The sequence below is a fragment of the Amblyraja radiata genome, chromosome 32 (genome assembly GCF_010909765.2).
Source record: "Amblyraja radiata isolate CabotCenter1 chromosome 32, sAmbRad1.1.pri, whole genome shotgun sequence".
NCBI lineage: Eukaryota > Metazoa > Chordata > Chondrichthyes > Rajiformes > Rajidae > Amblyraja > Amblyraja radiata.
The window spans coordinates 21197554-21217106 of record NC_045987.1 but is presented as its reverse complement, the minus strand read 5'-3'; the positions used below and the strand labels follow the sequence as shown (position 1 = coordinate 21217106).

Sequence of the window (19553 nt, the reverse complement as noted above, 5' to 3'; positions counted from 1 at the left end):
AATGTTGTGGGCCTGAGGGGCCGATCCTGTGCTGTACTGTTGTATGTTCTCTAAGTGCATTCTAGTTAATTTGATCTGACTTCATATAGGCTTTGCATTTATAAGTTTCAAAGGTAATTGGACTATGAACCTCAGCTAGCCTTTCCAGTTCCCTTTCAATCCTTTATTGCTGGTTGTATTCCTCTCCGGGCCAGAGCATTGTAGATGAATGAATGAACATGAGGCTTTCAATTGATCTTGTTTACCCGATGCGTCCTTGCAGATTCGCTCGCCAGCAGCAGAGTCTCGGCTGCGATCAGTGCACCGATGAGGTTTTTGTGGACGGTAGTTCGGTCGGAGTTTGGAACTCTGCAAGATAATTATCCCCCATCACTGAATCTTGCAAACAGCTGAAGTTTTCAGTTTAGTTTATTGTCACGTGTACCAAGTTACAGTGAAAAGCTTTTGTTGCATGCAAACCAGTCAATATATGATTACAATCGAGCCATTTGCAGTGTACAGGTGCAAGATAAGGGAATAATATTTAGTGCAAGATAAAGCCAGTAAAGTCGGATCAAAGATAGTTCGTGGGTCACCAATGAGGTAGTTCAGGGCAGCTCTCTAGTTGTGGTAGGATGATTCAGTTGCCTAAAAACAGCTGGGAAGAAACTGCCCCTGAATCTGGAGGTGTGCGTTTTCACTCTTCTGTATCTCTTGCCCGATGGGAGAGGGGAGAAGAGGGAGTGGCCAGGGTGCAACTTGCTCTTGATTATGCTGCTGGCCTTGCTGAGGCAGCGTGAAGTGTAAATGGAGTCAATGGAAGTTGGTGTTATACTAAAGGATGGCTCCACTCACTGTAAAGTCGTGAAATACATCTTGTGTGCGTATACAATTCTTGTACATAACTGTGGTTTATTTCTTTAAAACTTTAGACTTTAGAGATACAGCGCGGAAACAGGCCCTTCATCCCACCGAGCCTGCACCAATCAGCGATCACCCCATACACTAGCATGATCCTACACACCAGTGACAATTTACAATTTTACCAAAGCCAATTAACCTGGAAACCTGAACAAACCTGAGGTGTGGGAGGAAACGGGAGCATCCGGAAAAATGGCACGTGCTCATAGGGAGAATGCGCAAACTCCGTGCAGACAACATCCATGGTCAGGATTGAACCCGGGTCTCTGATGCTCTAAGGCAACAACTCAACTGCTGCGCCACCGTGCCACCTTTTACTTGTTCATTTAGGAGGCGTGGGCATTGCTGTCTAAAACGGCATTTACTGCTCATCTCCAGTTGCTACTGCACCGAGTGATTGCCGGGCCATCTTAGAGGGGAGCCATGAGTCAGGCAATTAGTAGGTCTGGCGTCACATACAGATTGGGTAAGAAAGGCAGATTCCTCCCCTGAAGAACATACAGGCACTTCTCGACTAACGTAAGGTGGCGTTCCGTGAACCTTTACGCTAGTCACATTTTACATGTCGGAATCACCAACCCCATTCCCTGCCTGAAATAACTCACTGATGCAACCCACCTAGTTAGAAGTAGGAAGTCAAGTAAATGGAGTGCCAGCTTCTCTTGATATCTGACATCATGTGCCATTTAGCTAGGCACATGGAGATTTTCAATAGGTACATAGATATGCAGGGAATGGAGGGATATGGATCACAGGAGATTAGTTTAACTTGGCATCATGTTCGGCACGGACATTGTTGGCCGAAGAGCCTGTCACTCTTCTATGAATCACCTGAAGATAAACTTCAATAGGGAGTGCCACTGGGGATGCTTGAATCTGACGTTCTTTTAATTAAACTACGCTTGACACCATGGTCCTGTGCTAACACTCATACCAGCCGCTTACACGTATTGGACAAGAAACCTAAGGGAGGATAATCCTGGTGTTATACTACTTCACTGGGAACTCAGCATGAATCATTATGAATGGCAAAGAGTGTTACAAAACAAAATGTGTAGACAGGGTGCAATGAATAACTGAAGGTGCACGGCAGGACAGCAAATACTCACTCCAGCACTGCAAACACTATCAGCGTGGTCACCATTGCACACAGGGACACAGAGCAGCCAGTCAGGGTTAACTTCATTAGTACAGCTTCTTCATAGGAACTTTGCTGGGAATAAAAGTAAGTGGTGTTATGGGGTGCTGTGATGTTAAAAGTACAGCAGCAGCACAAACGGCAAGAAGGAATCAAACTGGTAACTCCCTCAACTGATCTCATAGAGGCTCGAGAGGGGCAGACCCTTGTAACCTGTGGAAATCCCTGCTGAGGCTGGGCCGGGGGACATTCATACAAATGTAGGAAAACGACAGGCAGGTAATTGGTCTATCCTGCCTGAATGATACTTTCGCAACTGTAAATTTCACCAAGATAATCTCTGTACCGAATCCGTGTCTGAAGAAGGGCCTCGACCTGAAATGTCATCCATTCCTTCTCTCCAGAGATGCTGCCTGTCCCGCTGAGTTACTCTAGCTTTTTGTGTCAATCTCTGGTATTTGGGTTTAAGTTTAGGTTTATTATTGTCACATGTACCAAGGTACAGTGAATACGTTTGGTTTGGATGCTATCCAATCATATGTTGAGGTTTACCAGAATGCTAGGTAGACACAAATTGCTGGAGAAACTCAGTGGGTGAGGCAGCATCTCTGGAGAGAAGGAATGGGCGACGTTTTGGGTCGAGACCCTTCTTCAGAATGATGTCAGGGAAGGGGGCGGGGACAAAGATAGAATGTAGGCGGAGGCAGTAAGACTGGTGGGAGAACTGGGAAGGGGAGGGGGATGGAGAGAGAAAGCAAGGGCTATCTGAAGTTAGAGAAGTCAATGTTCATACCGCTGGATTGTAAACTGGAATGCTGCCTGGATTAGAGGGTCTCAGTTACAAGGAGGGGTTGGATAAACTTGGATGGTTCTCTCTGGAACATCAGAGATTGAGGAGAGACTTAATAAAAAATTATGAGATGCATAGATAGGGTAGACACTCAGATCCTTTTTCTTCAGGGAGAATTGTCCAACATCAGAGAACATAGCTGTCAGGTGAGAGAGATAACTTACAGCAAGTCAACGCTCAGAATGAACATGCTGGTGATAACACAAGTTTACAACTATGTAAACCTTTACAATCCTGCACCCGTGCAAGCATTCATGCAGTGAAATTATATGCTAAAGAAAATAAATTATGCTTTACCTTTGTTTCATAAATCTGGAAAAGCAAAGCAAAGTTGGTGGTGTGGTTGCAGAAACATGTTGTTGACTGGCGATCAGACTGGACGATGCTGCAGCCATGTGTGGACCAGCTTCCACCAGTCCCTGGCCTGTGGGCACAAGTCACTGCATCAGGGTCAACTTTTTGTTGTGACATTTTTCTTCGTAAATTAGGGTTTAATTCAGATAACTACGAGGTGTTGCATTTTGGTGGACAAACCAGGGCAGGACTTTCACAGTAACTGGTAGGGCACCTGGGGACTTCTGTAGAACAGAGACATAGTGCAGATACATAGTTCCATGAAAGAGGCAACACAAATAAACAGGGTGGTGAACAAGGCATTGGCACACTTGCCTTCATCAGCCGCAGGTTTGAGTACAGGAGTTGGGATGTCATGTTACAGTTGGATATTGGTAAGGCTACATTTGTACAGTTCTGGTACCCTGCTCCAGCAAGGATGTCATTACCTATCCTGTCACCTTATCTATATCCCTCATGATTTTATATTCCTCCATAAGTTCACCCCACCCCCAGCCTCTGACACTCCAGGGAAAAAAAGACTCTCTGTATAACTCAAACTCTCTAAAACTGGTAACATGTGTAAATCATTTTTTCACCCGTCCTCGGAATTACTGAGTTGTTTATAAATAACAGCCACGTTCTGTTTAATTCAATTTAGTTTAGTTTAGAGATACAGCATGGAAACAGGTCCTTCGGCCTACCGAGTCTACGCTGATCATCGGTCACCTATTCATGTTATCCCAACTTCTCATCCACTCCCTATACACTAGGGGGAAATTTACTGAGGCTAGTTAGCCGCACATTTTGGGGATGTGGGTGGAAACTGGAGCACCTGGAGAAAAATCATGAGGTCACAGGGAGAACATGCAAACTCCACACAGATAATAATAATAATAATAATACATTTTATTTATGGGCGCCTTTCAAGAGTCTCAAGGACACCTTACAAAAATTGAGCATGTATAGGAAAAACATGTAAGGGGAATGAAATAAATAGTAGAGACATGACTAGTACACAAAGTAAAGACAGAATTCAATACAAAACACAGCATGAGGCAATTAATGCACAGATGAAAAGGGACGGGGACGTGGGGCTAAGGATAGGCAGAGGTGAAGAGATGGGTCTTGAGGCGGGACTGGAAGATGGGGAGGGACACGGAATTGCGGATCAGTTGGGGGAGGGAGTTCCAGAGCCTGGGAGCTGCCCTGGAGAAGGCTCTGTCCCCAAAACTGCGGAGGTTGGACTTGTGGATGGAGAGGAGACCGGCTGATGTGGATCTGAGGGACCGTGAGGGTTGGTAGGGGGAGAGGAGGTCAATGAGATATGTGGGGGCCAGATGGTGGAGGGCTTTGTAGGTGAGGACCAGGATTTTGTAGGTGATCCGGTGGGAGATGGGAAGCCAGTGAAGTTTTTTGAGGACTGGAGTGATGTGATGCCAGGATTTGGTGTGGGTGATGAGTCGGGCGGCTGCGTTCTAGACCAGTTGGAGTCGGTTGATGTAGGTGGAGCTGATGCCAAGGAGAAGTGAGTTGCAATAGTCCAGTCGGGAGGAGATGAAGGCATGGATGAGTCTTTCAGCAGCAGGCGGTGTGAGAGAGGGTCTGAGTTTGGCGATGTTGCGGAGATGAAAGAAGGAGGTTTTAATGACATGGCGGATGTGAGGCTCAAGGGAGAGGGTGGAATCAAAGATCACGCCAAGGTTGCGGGCCTGGGGAGATGGGGAGACAGTGGTGCCGTCGATGGTGAGAGTGGGGTCCAGATAGCATCCAAGAGTGGGATCGAACCCAGGTCTCTGGTGCTGTGAGGCAATAGCTCTACCAGCTGCATCACTCTGCCACCAGTGTTCTAATTCTTCAGTCCAAATTAGTCTGCAATTGGGCACTTGATTTACTGTGGACATCCAGAGTCTTCACCCTGCTGCGGTGCTTCCAGACCGATGGCTATCGCATTGAACTGGATTAAATCTCTACAGAGGACCAATGCAACAACAACTTGCATCAACCTCTTTAACAAGAACATTCCTATCAAATGTTGGAGACACAAGAAACTGTAGGTGCCAGATTCTTGAGCAAAATAACAGACTGCTGGGGGAACTCAATGGGTCAGGCAGCATCCATGAGGAGAAAGGAATGTTTCGAGTTGAGACCCTTCCTCAGACTGATGGAAGGTCCTGCCTCAAAAGGTTTTCTGTCCATTCCCTCCACAAACACCGCCTGACCATCTGCATTCCACCAGCAGTTTGTGTTTTTGTCTATAAACTACCGGTCAGGCTGCAGCAGAATGCAGCGTACAGATTAAGATTCAGATTCAACTTTAATTGTCATTGTCCGTGTACAGTACAGAGACAACGAAATGCATTTAGCATCTCCCTGGAAGAGCGACATAGCATATGATTTGAATAAATCTTTACATTAGCATATATACAGACATAGTGTTTTTCCTGTGGGAGGAGTGTCCGGGGGGGGGTGGGTGATTGGCAGTCACCGAGGTACGTTGTTGAGTAGAGTGACAGCCGCCGGCAGTGGCGTAGGGTGGGTTTTGAGCGCCCGGGGCAGTTTAAAATATTGCGCCTCCTCATTAGCGGTTTTTGGTCCCTTCCTTCGGGGGATGCGACTTCTTTTGTCGTATCCCCCGTCTCCGCCTGCGCCGAGGCCTAATGGCGGAGCTGGCGGCCTCGGAGCTGGGGCAGTGGTAGCGGGGACAGCGGCAGCGGCGACCAGTACTCGGAGCTGGGCAGCGGCAGCGGCGACCAGAACTCGGAGCTGGGACAGCGGCAGCGGCGGCTTTGACAGCGGCAGCGGCGGCCTGGCCTCGGAGCTGGGACAGCGGCAGCGGCCGCCCGGCATCGGAGCTGGGACGCCGGCGGCAGCGGCTTGGACGGCGGCAGCGGCAGCAGCGGCCAGAACTCGGAGCTGGGCAGCGGCGGCTTTGACAGCGGCTGCCTGGCCTCGGAGCTGGGACAGCGGCAGCGGCTGGGACGGCGGCAGCGGCGGCCTGGCCTCGGAGCTGGGACAGCGGCAGCGGCCGCCCGGCATCGGAGCTGGGACGTCGGCGGCAGCGGCTGGGACGACGGCAGCGGCAGCGGCGGTCTGGCCTCGGAGCTGGGGCGGCGGCAGCGGCGACCTGGCCTCGGAGCGGGGTCAGCGGCAGCAGCCACACGGTATCGGAGCTGGAGCAGCGGCAGCGGCGACCTGGCCTCGGAGCTGGGACAGCGGCGACCAGAACTCGGAGCTGGGGCACGTTCCGGCAGCAGCGGCCACTCGACCCGACCACGGGCCCAGTGGACGACAGCGGCGGCTGGGACAGCGGCAGCGGCCTCGGCGCAGAGATGGCTGGTTGGTTAAAATTGTTGGATTAATTTTTAGGGGCGCAAAGAAATTGTTAGATAAAAAAAATTATAAAATGGCAAAAAAAATTACATTTTATTACAATAATTCAGGGGAAGGCTGCTAAAGAGGTGCAGCGTGCCTTTAGAACAATTTTTTTTGCCATTTTATAAAAAAAATGTATCCAACAATTTTTTTGTGCCCCTAAAAATTTAGCGCCCGGGGCAACCGCCCCTCTGGCCCCCCCCACGCTACGCCACTGGCCGCCGGGAAGAAGCTGTTCCTGGACCTGCTGGTCCGGCAACGGAGAGACCTGTAGCGCCTCCCGGATGGTAGGAGGGTAAACAGTCCATGGTTGGGGTGAGAGCAGTCCTTGGCGATGCTGAGCGCCCTCCGCAGACAACGCTTGCTTTGGACAGACTCAATGGAGGGGAGCGAGGAACCGGTGATGCGTTGGGCAATTTTCACCACCCTCTGCAATGCCTTCCGGTCGGAGACAGAGCAGTTGCCATACCATACTGTGATACAGTTGGTAAGGATGCTCTCGATGGTGCAGCGGTAGAAGTTCACCAGGATCTGAGGAGACAGATGGACCTTCTTCAGTCTCCTCAGGAAGAAGAGACGCTGGTGAGCCTTCTAGATCAGAGTTGAGGTATTGTGGGTCCAAGAGAGGTCATCGGAGATGTTGACCCCCAGGAACCTGAAGCTGGAAACACATTCCACCTCCGTCCCGTTGATGTGGATGGGGGTGTGCGTGCCGCCCCTGGACTTCCTGAAGTCTACAATGAGCTCTTTGGTCTTCTTGGAGTTAAGGGCCAGGTTGTTGTCAGCGCACCATGCTGCTAAGTGCTGGACCTCCTCCCTGTAGGCCAACTCATCGTTGTTGCTGATGAGGCCAATCACCGTTGTATCATCTGCATACTTGATGATGGTGTTAGTACCATGTACAGGTGTGCAGTCATAGGTGAAGAGGGAGTAGAGGAGGGGGCTCAGCACACAGCCCTGTGGAATGCCGGTGTTCAGGGTGAGGGTTGAAGAGGTGTGCTTGTCTAACCTAACAGACTGTGGTCTGTTGGTTAGAAAGTCCAGTATCCAGTTGCAGAGGGAGGGATCGATGCCCAGGTTACCGAGTTTGGTGATCAGTTTAGATGGTATAATGGTGTTGAATGCTGAGCCGTAATCGATGAACAGCATTCTTACGTAAGTGTCTCTGTTGTCGAGGTGGGAGAGGGCGGAGTGAAGTGCCGTTGAGATGGCATCCTCCGTACTCCTGTTCTTGCGGTAGGCAAACTGATAGGGATCCAGTGTGGGGGGTAGGCAGCTTTTGAGGTGTGCCAGGACCAGCCTCTCGAAGCACTTGGTGATGATGGGGGTAAGTGCAACTGGGCGGAAGTCGTTGAGGCTTGCCGCAGTGGAGTGTTTTGGCACTGGCACGATGGAGGTGGTTTTAAGGCACGTGGGGACAACTGCTTGGGCAAATGACAGGTTGAAGATGTCAGTCCAGACATCTGTCAGCTGCGCAGCACAAGCCCTGAGCACGCGCCCGGGGATGCCGTCAGGGCCAGCAGCCTTACGTGCATTAGTCCTACTCAGTGCCACGTATACGTCGTAGGGGGTGAGTGTGAGGGGTTGGTGATCGGCAGGTAGCACAGCCTTGATGGCTGTCTCTAGATTGTCCCTGTCGAAGCGGCCATAGAAGTGATTAAGCTCCTCAAGGAAGGAGGCGTCGCTGGATGTGGGGGTGGTGTTGGAGGGTCTATAGTCCGTGATGGCCTGGATGCCTTGCCACATGCGTCGGGGGTCGGAGTTGTTGTTGAAGTGCTCCTCAATCCTGAGCTTATGGCAGAGCTTGGCCTTCTTGATGCCCCTCTTCAGGTTAGCCCTGGATGAACTGTAGGCTCGAGCATCGCCTGACCTGAAAGCGGTATCCCGTGCTTTCAGCAGTAGCCTGACCTCGCTGTTCATCCATGGCTTCTGAATCGGGAATATGGTCACCCGTTTGAGGGAGGTGACACTATTGATGGTGGAGTTTATAAAGTCCAGAATAGAGGATGTGTAGGAATCAATGTCCGTGTGGGAGTCAAGGGTGGCCTGGTCTGCAAACGCCTTCCAGTCAGTGTTTCCAAAACACTGAAGTGTGAAGTCCGCTTCCTCTGACCAGACTTTAACTGTCCTCACAGTGGGTTTAACCCGTCTGATGAGTGGGGAGTACTTAGGGAGCAGGAACAATGAGACGTGATCAGACTGACCAAGGTGGGGGAGGGGGATGGCTTTGTAAGCTTCAGCCATGTTGGTGTAGACTTTGTCCAGTGTCTTGTCTACTCTAGTGGGGAAGGAGACATGTTGGTGGAATTTGGGGAGTACAGTCTTCAGGTTAGAGTGATTGAAGTCACCCGCAACAATGAAGGCTGCCTCGGGGTTGTGCGTCTGTTGATTGCTAATGGAAGTATGCAGCTCTTTCATTGCAAGCTTGGCATTAGCATCAGGAGGGATATAGGCTGCAGTCACAACAGTGGAGGTGAACTCTCTGGGCAGATAGAACGGTCTGCATCTAACCAAGAGGAACTCAAGGTTAGCTGAACAGTGACTCTCGATGATGGTGGAGTCCGTGCACCATGCTTTGTTTACATAAATGCACAGACCCCCACCTCTGGTCTTACCGGAGTCTGTTGTCCTGTCCGCTCGGAGTAAATGACGCCCCGTTAGCTGGATGGCGCTGTCAGGAACGTCGGTGTTGAGCCAAGTTTCCGTGAAGATCAGGATGTTGCAGTCTTTGATCCAGTTGTGGGAGGTGATCCTTAGCCGGAGTTCGTCCATTTTGTTTGCCAGTGAGCGCACGTTGGCGAGGAAAAGGCTAGGAATCGCTACCCTGTGTGGGGCTAGCTCTAACCTGGCCTTCAACCCACCTCATCACGCAGAGAAGTACATGATTGCGTGGGTGGGAGTGTAACGGGGTTGTGTCTGGGATGGCACATTTCAGTTATGGGGAGAGTCTGCGTTTGTTTACATTGAGGGGAGATGTGGCAGAGATGTCAAAACTATGATCTGGATGATAGGAAAATTGTCCCTGTGGCAAAGGTATTTAAAGGTATCTAAAATTAGAGGACCACCTTTATAAACACAACAGCACAACGTAGACTTAGAGTAATATACGTAGGGTGGCTCGGCATAAATGTATAAATGTAAATTATCCCCAGTGTGTAGGATAGTGTCAGTGTATGGGGATCGCTGGTCAGCGTAGACTCAGTGGGCCGAAGGGCCTGTTTCCGCGCTATAGATCTAAACTAAACAGAAACAGGCCTTTCAGCCTAACTAGTACATGACGACCATGTTGCCTAAATGAGCTAGACTCACACTGGCACATGATGAGATCCTTCCAATCTGTTCCTATCCTTGTCTTTTAAATGTCCTAATTGTATCAGTCTCCACCATTTTTTCTGGCAGCTCATTCCATGTATTTACCACCCTCTGTGTGAAAAAGTTGCCCCTCAGGTCCCTTTTAAATCTTTCCCCTCTTACCTTAAAGCTATGCCCTCTAGTTTTAGACTCCCCCAACTCTGGGAATAAGTGTGGCTATTTACATTATCAATACCCTTCATGATTTTATAAACCTCTATGAGGTCACCCCTGCAGCCTCTTGATATAACGCAAACCATCCAGACATGGTAACAACCTTGTAAGTCTTTTTTTTAATCCTTTCCAGTTTGATGATATCCTTCCGAGAGCAGGGTGATCAGAAATGTGCACAGAACTGTACAAATGTAACCTAACCAACGTCTTGTACTGCCTTAACATGGTGTCACAACGTGTGTACTTAAAATCTTATCAGATGAACCTTGCCAAATGCCTTCTTCACCACCCTGTCCATTTGTGTTGCAATTTTCATGGAACTATGTACCTGCACCCCTTGGTTCCTCTGTTTAACAAAACTCCCCAGGGCTCAACCATTTTCTGTGAAAGTCCTGCCCTGGTTTTTCCTAAAATTCAACACATACAGTTATCTGAATTAAACTCTATCTGCCATTCCTGGGCACATTGGCCCAGCTGATTAAGATCCCTTTGTATTCATAGATAACCTTCCTCACTGTCCACTACACCACCAATTTCAGTGTCATCCACAAACTATGCCATAAACATTCACATCCAAATCATAACTATACACAACCAACAGCAGTAGACCCCGCACGGATCCCTGCAGCACAATGCTTGTACCATCTCCAGTTTGAAAAACAACTCTCTATCACCACCCTCTGTCTCCTACATTCAAGCCATGTTTGTATCCAATTGGCTAACTCGCTCTCGATTGCATGGTATAAAGCTGAAATAAAGCTTGATATAGGATGGAATAAACTCATGGAACCAACCACGGGACAGTATGTCCTAAAATGTGACCTTTGCACCATTTATTGTGAAAACAAAGACAGGTGTCTTTTACCTCCCTTTCAGGAGGTAAAAGACACCTAATGTTCTAATGTGCTCCACTGTGATGAAGCTTCGAAGTATGGGCACTATTGCACCGAACACACTCACAAACAATTCCCATAAACAGCAAAACAACCAGATAGCCATCTTTTGATTGAATTTGATGGAAAGGAACAACATGGAAATAGTCCCTTTGGCCCACTGAGTCTGCGCCAACCACCAATCACCCGTTCACACTAGGCCCATGTTATCTCACTTTCTCATCCATTCCCTGCACACTAGGGGCAATTTTACAAAGGGCCAATTAACCGACAAACTTGCGCGTCTTTGGGATGTGGGAGGAAACCAGAGCACCTGGAGGAAACCAATGTGGTCATTGGGAGAATTCCACACAGACGGCACCCAATGCCAGGATCTAACCTGCATCTCTGGTGCTGTGAGGCAGAAGCTCTGGCAGATGTGCCATTGCACCGCCCCTAATTTATATTGCTGATGGTGATTGAAGAACAGACATCGGTCAGGACAACACCCTTGCTCTTCTTCAGAGTATGGTCATACTACCACTTTTGCGAGCTGTTGGGCTCTTGAGAAAACCCTCTGATAGTGCAGCATTATTACAGTACTGCAGTGTGGATTTGTCATAAGACCATAAGTAATAGGAGCAGAATTAGGCCATTTGGCCCATCAAGTCTACTCAGCTATTCAATCATGGCTGATCTAACTCTCCCTCCTAACCCCATTCTCCTGCCTTCTCCTCATAACCTCTGACACCCGTACTAATCAAGAATCTATCCCTGCCTTAAAAATATCCATTGATTTGGCCTCCACAGCCTTCTGTGGCAAAGAATTCCGCAGATTCACCACCCTCTGACTCAAGAAATTCCTTATCATCTCCTTCCTAAAGAAACGGCCTTTACTCCTAGACTCTCCAACTAGTGGAAACATCCTCTCCACATCCACTCCATCCAAGCCTTCCACTATTCGGTATGTTTCAATGAGGTCCCCCCTCATTCTTCTAAACTCCAGCTAGTACAGGCCCAGTGTCGACAAACATTCATTATAAGTTAACCTACTCATTCCTTGGATTATTCTTGTAAACATCCTCTGGACCCTCTCCAGAGCCGGCTCAAAATTGCTCACAATAGTCCAAATGCAGCCTGACCAGCGCCTTAAAGAGCCTCAACATTACATCTCTAATTTTGTATTCTAGCCATCTATAAATAAATGCTAGCATATGTGCTTATGTTTGTGCAAGGAAACATGAACTGGAAACCTTGGGGTTCAGAGGCAATGCGCAACATAAAGTAAACGTGGTTCATAAATTCTGACCCTACCAGACATGTAGCCACAGTTTGTACCAGCCTTGCCTTGTTGACTTTGGAGTACTCACTTCCGACTGAAATTCCAGAAGGCGCAGAGAGGATGAACGATCAGAGAAGGAATGGCCTATAGAAGGAAGACAAGTGTCAGTGAATCTTGTAACGTCCTTTTACACAAGGCTGCGGCTCTCGATCATTGTGGAGCACAAGAACATCCTGAAAGGGAGGTGAGAGGCACCATCCGCTTTGTTGTCACAACAAGGGCACAAAGGTAATTTTTAGGACACACTGTGCCATGGTTGAATCCATGAGCTTTATTCAATCACGAATAAACCTTTATGTCAAGTTTATACCATAATTCCAAGCAATCCAATCTCTCAATCACAGAATTCAGAACAGTACAGCACAGGAACAGGCTCTTCTGCCCATAATGTCAGTGCTGAACATGATGCCAAGATAAGCAAATCTCCTCTGGCAGCACATGATCCATATCCCTTCATTCCCTGCATATCCAAGTTTAGTTTTTTTTAAATTTAGAGATACAGCGTTGAAACAGGCCCTTCGACCCACTCCGACCAGCAATCCACACATATAAACACTATCCTACACACACTAGGGATAATTATTTTTTACATTTATCATGGCAATTTACCTACATACCTGTACGTCTTTGGAGTGTGGGAGGAAACCGAAGATCTCAGAGAAAACCCAGGCAGGTCACGGGGAGAACGTACAAACTCCGTACAGACAGCGCCCGTAGTCAGGATCGAACCTGGGTTTCTGGCGCTGTAAACGGTGTAAGGCAGCAACTCTACCGCAACGCCACCGTGCCACCCTTTTTTAGTACCAATCTAAAATCCTCTTAAATGCAACTGATGTATCGGCCTAGACCACCACCCCTGACCAGTAGTGTTCCAGGCTTCCAACACCTTGTGTATAAAAAATATTTCCCCTTTAAACTTTGTCCCTCTCATTTTAAAGCTATGCCCTCAAGTCTTTAGATATTTCCACCCCGGGGAAAAAGTTCTGACGACCTACCCTCTCTATGACTATCACTTTCAATCCGCTGTTGTTTCCCAGGCTGTGAATTATATTTCTTGAAAGTTGCTTTTTCTCTCTTCATAAACTAAATGGCAGAGTCAAAGTCTGCCTCTGAAAATAAAGATGCGTTTATATAGCATTCATAAAAACTCTGGGAGTCCCCCAGATCATGAATCAAACAAAGGATGATTGATTCATCAAATGATGGGTGAGAATAGTTCTTTTTTAATGTTTTGTTTCAGTTTAGTTTATTGTCACGTGTACTGAGGTACAGTGAAAATCTTTTCTGTTGCGTGGTTTCCAGTCAGTGAAAAGACTATACACTATTACAATTAAGCTGTCCATAGTGTACAGATACAGGATAAAGGGTATAACGTTTTGTGCAAGATCCACTAACATCTATTAAAGATAATCCAAGGGCCTCCAATGAGGTAGATGGTAAGTCAGGACTACTCTCTAGTTGTTGATGGAATGGTTCATTTGCCTGATGAAAGCTGGGAAGAAACCGTCCCTGAATCTGGAGTTGAACGCTTTCACATTTCTGTAGCTCTTGCCTGATGGGAGAGGGGAGAAGAGGGAGTGACCGGGGTGAGACGCATCCTTGATTATGTTGGTGGCCTTGCCCGTGACAATGTGAAATGTAGATGGAGTCAATGGAACTCTTCGAGCCAATCCAGATGGGTATCCTGAACCATCCTGGGGGTCTGCGCCATTGGTGTGAGGGTGTCTCACGCACGTGGCCCCCCCACTCTGCATCACCAACCACCACTTTCCCCCGCTAAGGGTCATTTTCACAGCCAGGCGGGCACTGAGGGAAATTACAGAGATTGGTAATGGGAGGCCCCAGCCTGAGCTCACTTCCCCTTCCAATGCAGGAGGGAACTGTACAGGGGAAGAATGAGCAAGGTGCAGACATGACAGAAGCCTACTCCTCATGGAGGCATTTGGAAGCTCTGATTCAGCAAGGGAGAGAAGAATTCGCCAAGTACATCCCTTGGATGTGGTGTGTAGGAGGTGGATCCAGTCAAGGCTCCAGGTGGAACTACTGCAAAAACGGTGATCAATCCCAGCAAAACCACAATTCAAGCCATCTTCTGTTGCCACCCTCCTCCCACCACTACCCATAACCTCCCAAGCTGCATGAGAGGTTCTCCTAGTATATCCTGAAATCTCTCAGTGTAACTCTCACAAAATGAACACAGTACAAAACTAGATTTGATGGAACACACCATGGAAGAGGTGTTGGGGGACTTTGAATATTGACAAGGAATACCAATTGCATTGTCGATATATTACAGGATATGCTTGATATGCAGTGATAGCTGGAGTGAATGAAACGGAGCAAACGTCAGGGTGTGTAACAGGCAAGCAGTACCTCTTCTCATCCCCACTTCTGCCAACTTCCTTTGGGCAAAATATATAAAAGTTTGAATGAGGGTACCACCAGATTCAGACTCAGCTTTTTCCCTGCTGTTATCAGACAATAGAATGGTTCACTCATAAGTCCCGATCTTTGAACCAACCTCACTGTAGACCTTGTGTTTAAGAAAGAACTGCAGATGCTAGAAAAATCGAACGTAGACAAAAATGCTGGAGAAACTCAGCGGGTGAGGCAGCATCTATGTAGAGAAGGAATAGGCGATGTTTCAAGTCTGAAGAAGGGTCTCGACACGAAAAGTCGCCTATTCCTTCGCTCCATAGATGCTGCCTCACCCGCTGAGTTTCTCCAGCATTTTTGTCTACCATCATTGTAGACCTTGCACTTTTTCTTTGTAACTGTAATGTTATAATGCTGTAACACCATATTCTACGCTGGTATTCATCTCTTTGTACAACATGCTGTGCTTGTGTGTGGCTTGACTGTACTCGTTTGCATAGTTCGATTTGACTGAATAGCTCGCAGAATTTTTCACTGTATTCTTGTACGTGACAATAATAATAAAATACTAATACCAATGTCCTTCCCATGGAAAATTCCACCACCAAAACTATTATCCCTCCATTAGGCCCAGGTACCCTGCAAATCTTTATCACATCTATCCGGGTCCTACAGAAGACAAGGCATGGGTTGGGTCAAACAGTCAAAGTGTCACCGAGTCAGACATCATGGAAAAAGGTCCCTCAGTCCAACTCATCCAAGGCATCTTCCTGAGCTATTCTCATTGGCCTGCATGTGGTCCATATCATAGAAACATAGAAAATAGGTGGAGGAGGCCATTCTGCCCTTCGAGCCAGCACCATAATTCATTGTGATCATGGCTAATCATCCCCAATCAATAACCCGTACCTGCCTTCTCCCTATATCCCTTGACTCCACTAGCCCCTCATCTAACTCTCTCTTAAATCCATCCAGTGATTTGGCCTCCACTGCCCTCTGTGGCAGGGAATGCCTGCCACATAGGGCAGTGACAATCTTCTGAACCTATCCTATCCATGAACCTGTCCAAATGTCTTTTAAAATGTTGTAGTTGTACCCCTTCTATCACTTCCTCAAGCAGCTCATTTCATATACCCACTGTGAGAAAATAGATTTGAACATGGAGGAAGATGACTGAACTTTTATTGCCTTCCCTCACAGTGGGAAACGTTGATTCCGCTGTGTGGGGATGTTCATGTTAAATTCTATCGTGTGTTGTGTTCGTTTTATTCGCTGTATGGCAACCCAAATCTCGCTGTACCAATTGGTACAGTGACAATAAATGTAAACTTGAACTTGAAAAACCTGCCCCTCACTCCTTAACGTTCTGGTTACTTAGTATTACTGATTATTAATTTATTGAATTATTGATTACTGTAGATTTATTTGTAGTGTTACTGCGTTACAGAACTTCAGTTTAAGACTCCCCTATTCTGGGAAAAAGATCGTGTCCATTCGATTTATCTATTAGACATTCGGACGGGTATGTGGATAGGATGGGTTTAGAAGGATATGGGCCAAGCGCAGGCGGGTGGGACCAGTGTAGATAGGGCTTGTTGGTTGACATGGGCAAGTTGGGCCAAATTCCATGCTGTATGACTCAACAACTCTAGGATTTTATGTTTTGATTCTATAATGTTCAGCTAACGTTTTATCAAACAGATGGATGTGTCTATTAATTGAGATGCAAGAAACTACAGATGCTGGAATCTGAAGCATAATCCCTTACTTAAGAAACTAAATAATTTGATTAAATTCTGGAAAACACTTCCGATGTCCCTAATAGGCAGAATAAACGCTATAAAAATGATATTTCTACCACAAATCCTATACCTATTTCAATCAATACCTATATCTCCCAAAAAAGTTTTTCAAAAAATTGGACTCAGACATTACAAATTTTATATGGGATTATAAATCCCATAGAATACAAAGAGCACACCTTAATAAACGAAAAGAGTTGGGTGGTCTAGCGCTCCCTAACTTTATGTATTATAATTGGGCAGTAAATATTAAAAATATGATTCATCTGCTGGACAATTCTGCCCAGCAGGTGGACTGGATTGTAATGGAAAGAGAGGACTGCTCTCCGTGTAATATAGGAGCGACTCTCCTCTCACCAATACATCTGAATAACAAAAATTATAACAAAAATCCAATTATACATAGCACAATTAGAACATGGAAACAAATAAAACAGAATCTAAAATTAAGAAACCTATCTCTTTTAATACCAATAGTTAATAATCCATCGTTTAAACCATCAATTATAGACAAATCATTTATACAATGGGAAAGAATGGGAATCAAAACGCTCGGAGATCTGTATGAATTGGGAAAATTACTATCATTTCAACAACTACAACTGAAATATAATTTGAAAAATAATCAATATTTTAAATATCTACAAATTCGTGATTATCTGAAAAAATACACAAAATACTATCATAATATGCCTACAGACTTACTGGATGAAGCAATGAAGACAAAGGCGGAATCAGCGAATCTAATATCGTACTTATATAACATCATCTTAAACATAGAAATACCCACAACTGATGGAATTAGAAGAGACTGGGAACAAGAATTAGCTATAAAAATTTCAAAAGAGAGCTGGGATAATCACTTACTACAGGTGCATAAATGTTCGATCAACGTACGACATACTCTCATCCAGTTCAAAACATTACATAGACTATATTATTCAAAAACTAAAATAAATAAACTCTTCCCTAATGTCTCACCCATCTGTGATAAATGTCTGTGTCAAGAAGCTACCATAGCGCATTCTTTTGTTTTTTGTACAAAAATCCAAAAATTCTGGAATTAAATATTTGACATCTTTACAAAATTAATTAAAATAAAACTGGTACCAAAACCAGAATGGATTATTTTTGGAATATCGGAAGGTAACCCTGAACTAAACGTGTTTCAGAAGAATTTACTCAATTATGGGCTAATAATGGGAAAAAAGCTCATACTTAAATTCTGGAAAAATGCGCTTACACCAACAATAAAAATGTGGATATCAAATATGTTTGAAACACTACATCTGGAAGAGATGAGATTCCTCTTAGCAGGCAAAGCAAACCATTTCCAAAAGACGTGGTCTACGTTTTTGGAACTATTATAAGCATAAGGTGCAATAGTAATTAAAAATAAATAAATAAATAAATAAATAAAAGGTGCCAGGATCTGGTAACGGGGGGTAAAAAACACACAAAAATAAAAAAAATTAAATAACAAAAACAGACTTGGTTGGTAGTCCCCTTTCTGCGGAGTTTAATGTTATATTAGAGCGATTGTTTCTCCTTTCTTTTTCCTTCTTTTCTAGGGTCTTCTTTCTTTCTTTACTTCCTTCTCTAACTTCTTTTCTAAGGGGCTTTCTTTTCTCAACACTCTCTTGCACCTTCACGACTCTTGCGCACTTTCTTTACTTTCTTTACTTCTATCTTTTTCTTAAAGCTCAACAAATGAAGCGGTACAAAAAATGTATTAAGACATATGTGTTGTGTAGTATTGTAATTTACCGTACTTCTAATAAAAATAAAAAATATTAAATTTAAAAAAAGGAATCTGAAGCAAAAGTGTCGGAATAACTGGAAGGCGCTGCTGGGGGTGGGGGTGGTGGTGGAGACGTGGTGGTAACGATAGTGGCATCTAAGAGACGTTTGGACTGGCACATGGACATGCAGGGAATAGAGGAATAAGGATTATGTGCAGGCTTATAAGAGTTGGTCTTGGCATTATGTTTGGCACAGACAATATGGGCCAAAGGGCCTGTTCCTGTGCTGTACTATTCCCCTAATCTGGCTGATTATCACTGGATTAGTGTGGATGAGTAACAGGTTTGGCATGGGTGTAATGGTCTGAAAGGCCTGTTTTGTGCTGTCTGACTCCATGATTACATATCTGTTCCTATGGTCATTTGACATCACCAGAAGATCAACACTAAAATGGCAGCTCTTACCTTTATTCTGTGGAGCAGTCTGTACTGAGTCGGAGTATTGACTTCCTGACCTCCTTGGAACACAGTGGATGAAATAAGTGCAGAGGCCACCTGTGTACTGACGTGTCTGGGTATGGCAAAGAAACATGATATCCCATTATTCCCGGTTGCGAAAGTTCAGTTATCTCAAATCTTCGTCAAAAACGTGAAGAAGTTAATTACATTTCAAGAGTCAAGTGTTTAATTATCATATGTACTGAGAATGGAACTATGTATTAATGGGCATTTGCAGGCTGATTAATGCAATGACACAATAAACACATTTATAATAATCAATAAGAAGGATTTAAAATAGTAGTAGGAATGTTATTGTTCCCTTTCGGGACACACGACAATAACGTTGACTGTTAATAATCTGTAATACTATGAACAACGTAGCGCAAAGAGAAATATCCTTGGTTGTATGTTTTGCAGCAAAGGATGGTTCTTTTCTGCAAAACATACCTTGGAATTTCATACTAGATACTGTAACTGGACTATTAATACTACTTTTACTATTACTTTCATTACTACATTTAATACTACTTCCAAGACTACTTTTTCATATTATGCTTAATACTATTTCCAGATTTAAATCCAAAAGTGCAAAATGGCAAATAATGAATCTGAAGAAGGGTCTCGACCCATTCCTTCTCTCCGCAGATGCTGCCTGGCCCGCCGAGTTATTCCAGCATATTGTGTCTATCTTTGAATGAAACTGGGGAGGTTGATACTGCCATCAATCAATCCATGCCAGATTTAAATCCATGCTCCCTCCCTCTTCTAACGCTCCTCACCACTCCCTCCCAGACGGA

At 45.6% G+C, this 19553-nt stretch overlaps 1 protein-coding gene across 2 annotated transcripts in view; it reads right to left on the bottom strand.

Annotated features, from left to right (window-relative positions):
• The window catches only part of adgrd2 (adhesion G protein-coupled receptor D2), a 112195-nt gene that overhangs the window by 62780 nt on the left and 29862 nt on the right, over positions 1 to 19553 (bottom strand). For both annotated transcript variants that reach the window (XM_033049362.1, XM_033049363.1), the window contains exons 12-16: positions 18721 to 18826; positions 12364 to 12419; positions 3186 to 3312; positions 2010 to 2113; positions 246 to 348 (exon numbers count right to left, since the gene is read on the bottom strand). In XM_033049362.1, the coding sequence (XP_032905253.1) occupies positions 246 to 348; positions 2010 to 2113; positions 3186 to 3312; positions 12364 to 12419; positions 18721 to 18826 (496 nt within the window). The remainder of the gene's footprint in view (positions 1 to 245; positions 349 to 2009; positions 2114 to 3185; positions 3313 to 12363; positions 12420 to 18720; positions 18827 to 19553) is intronic.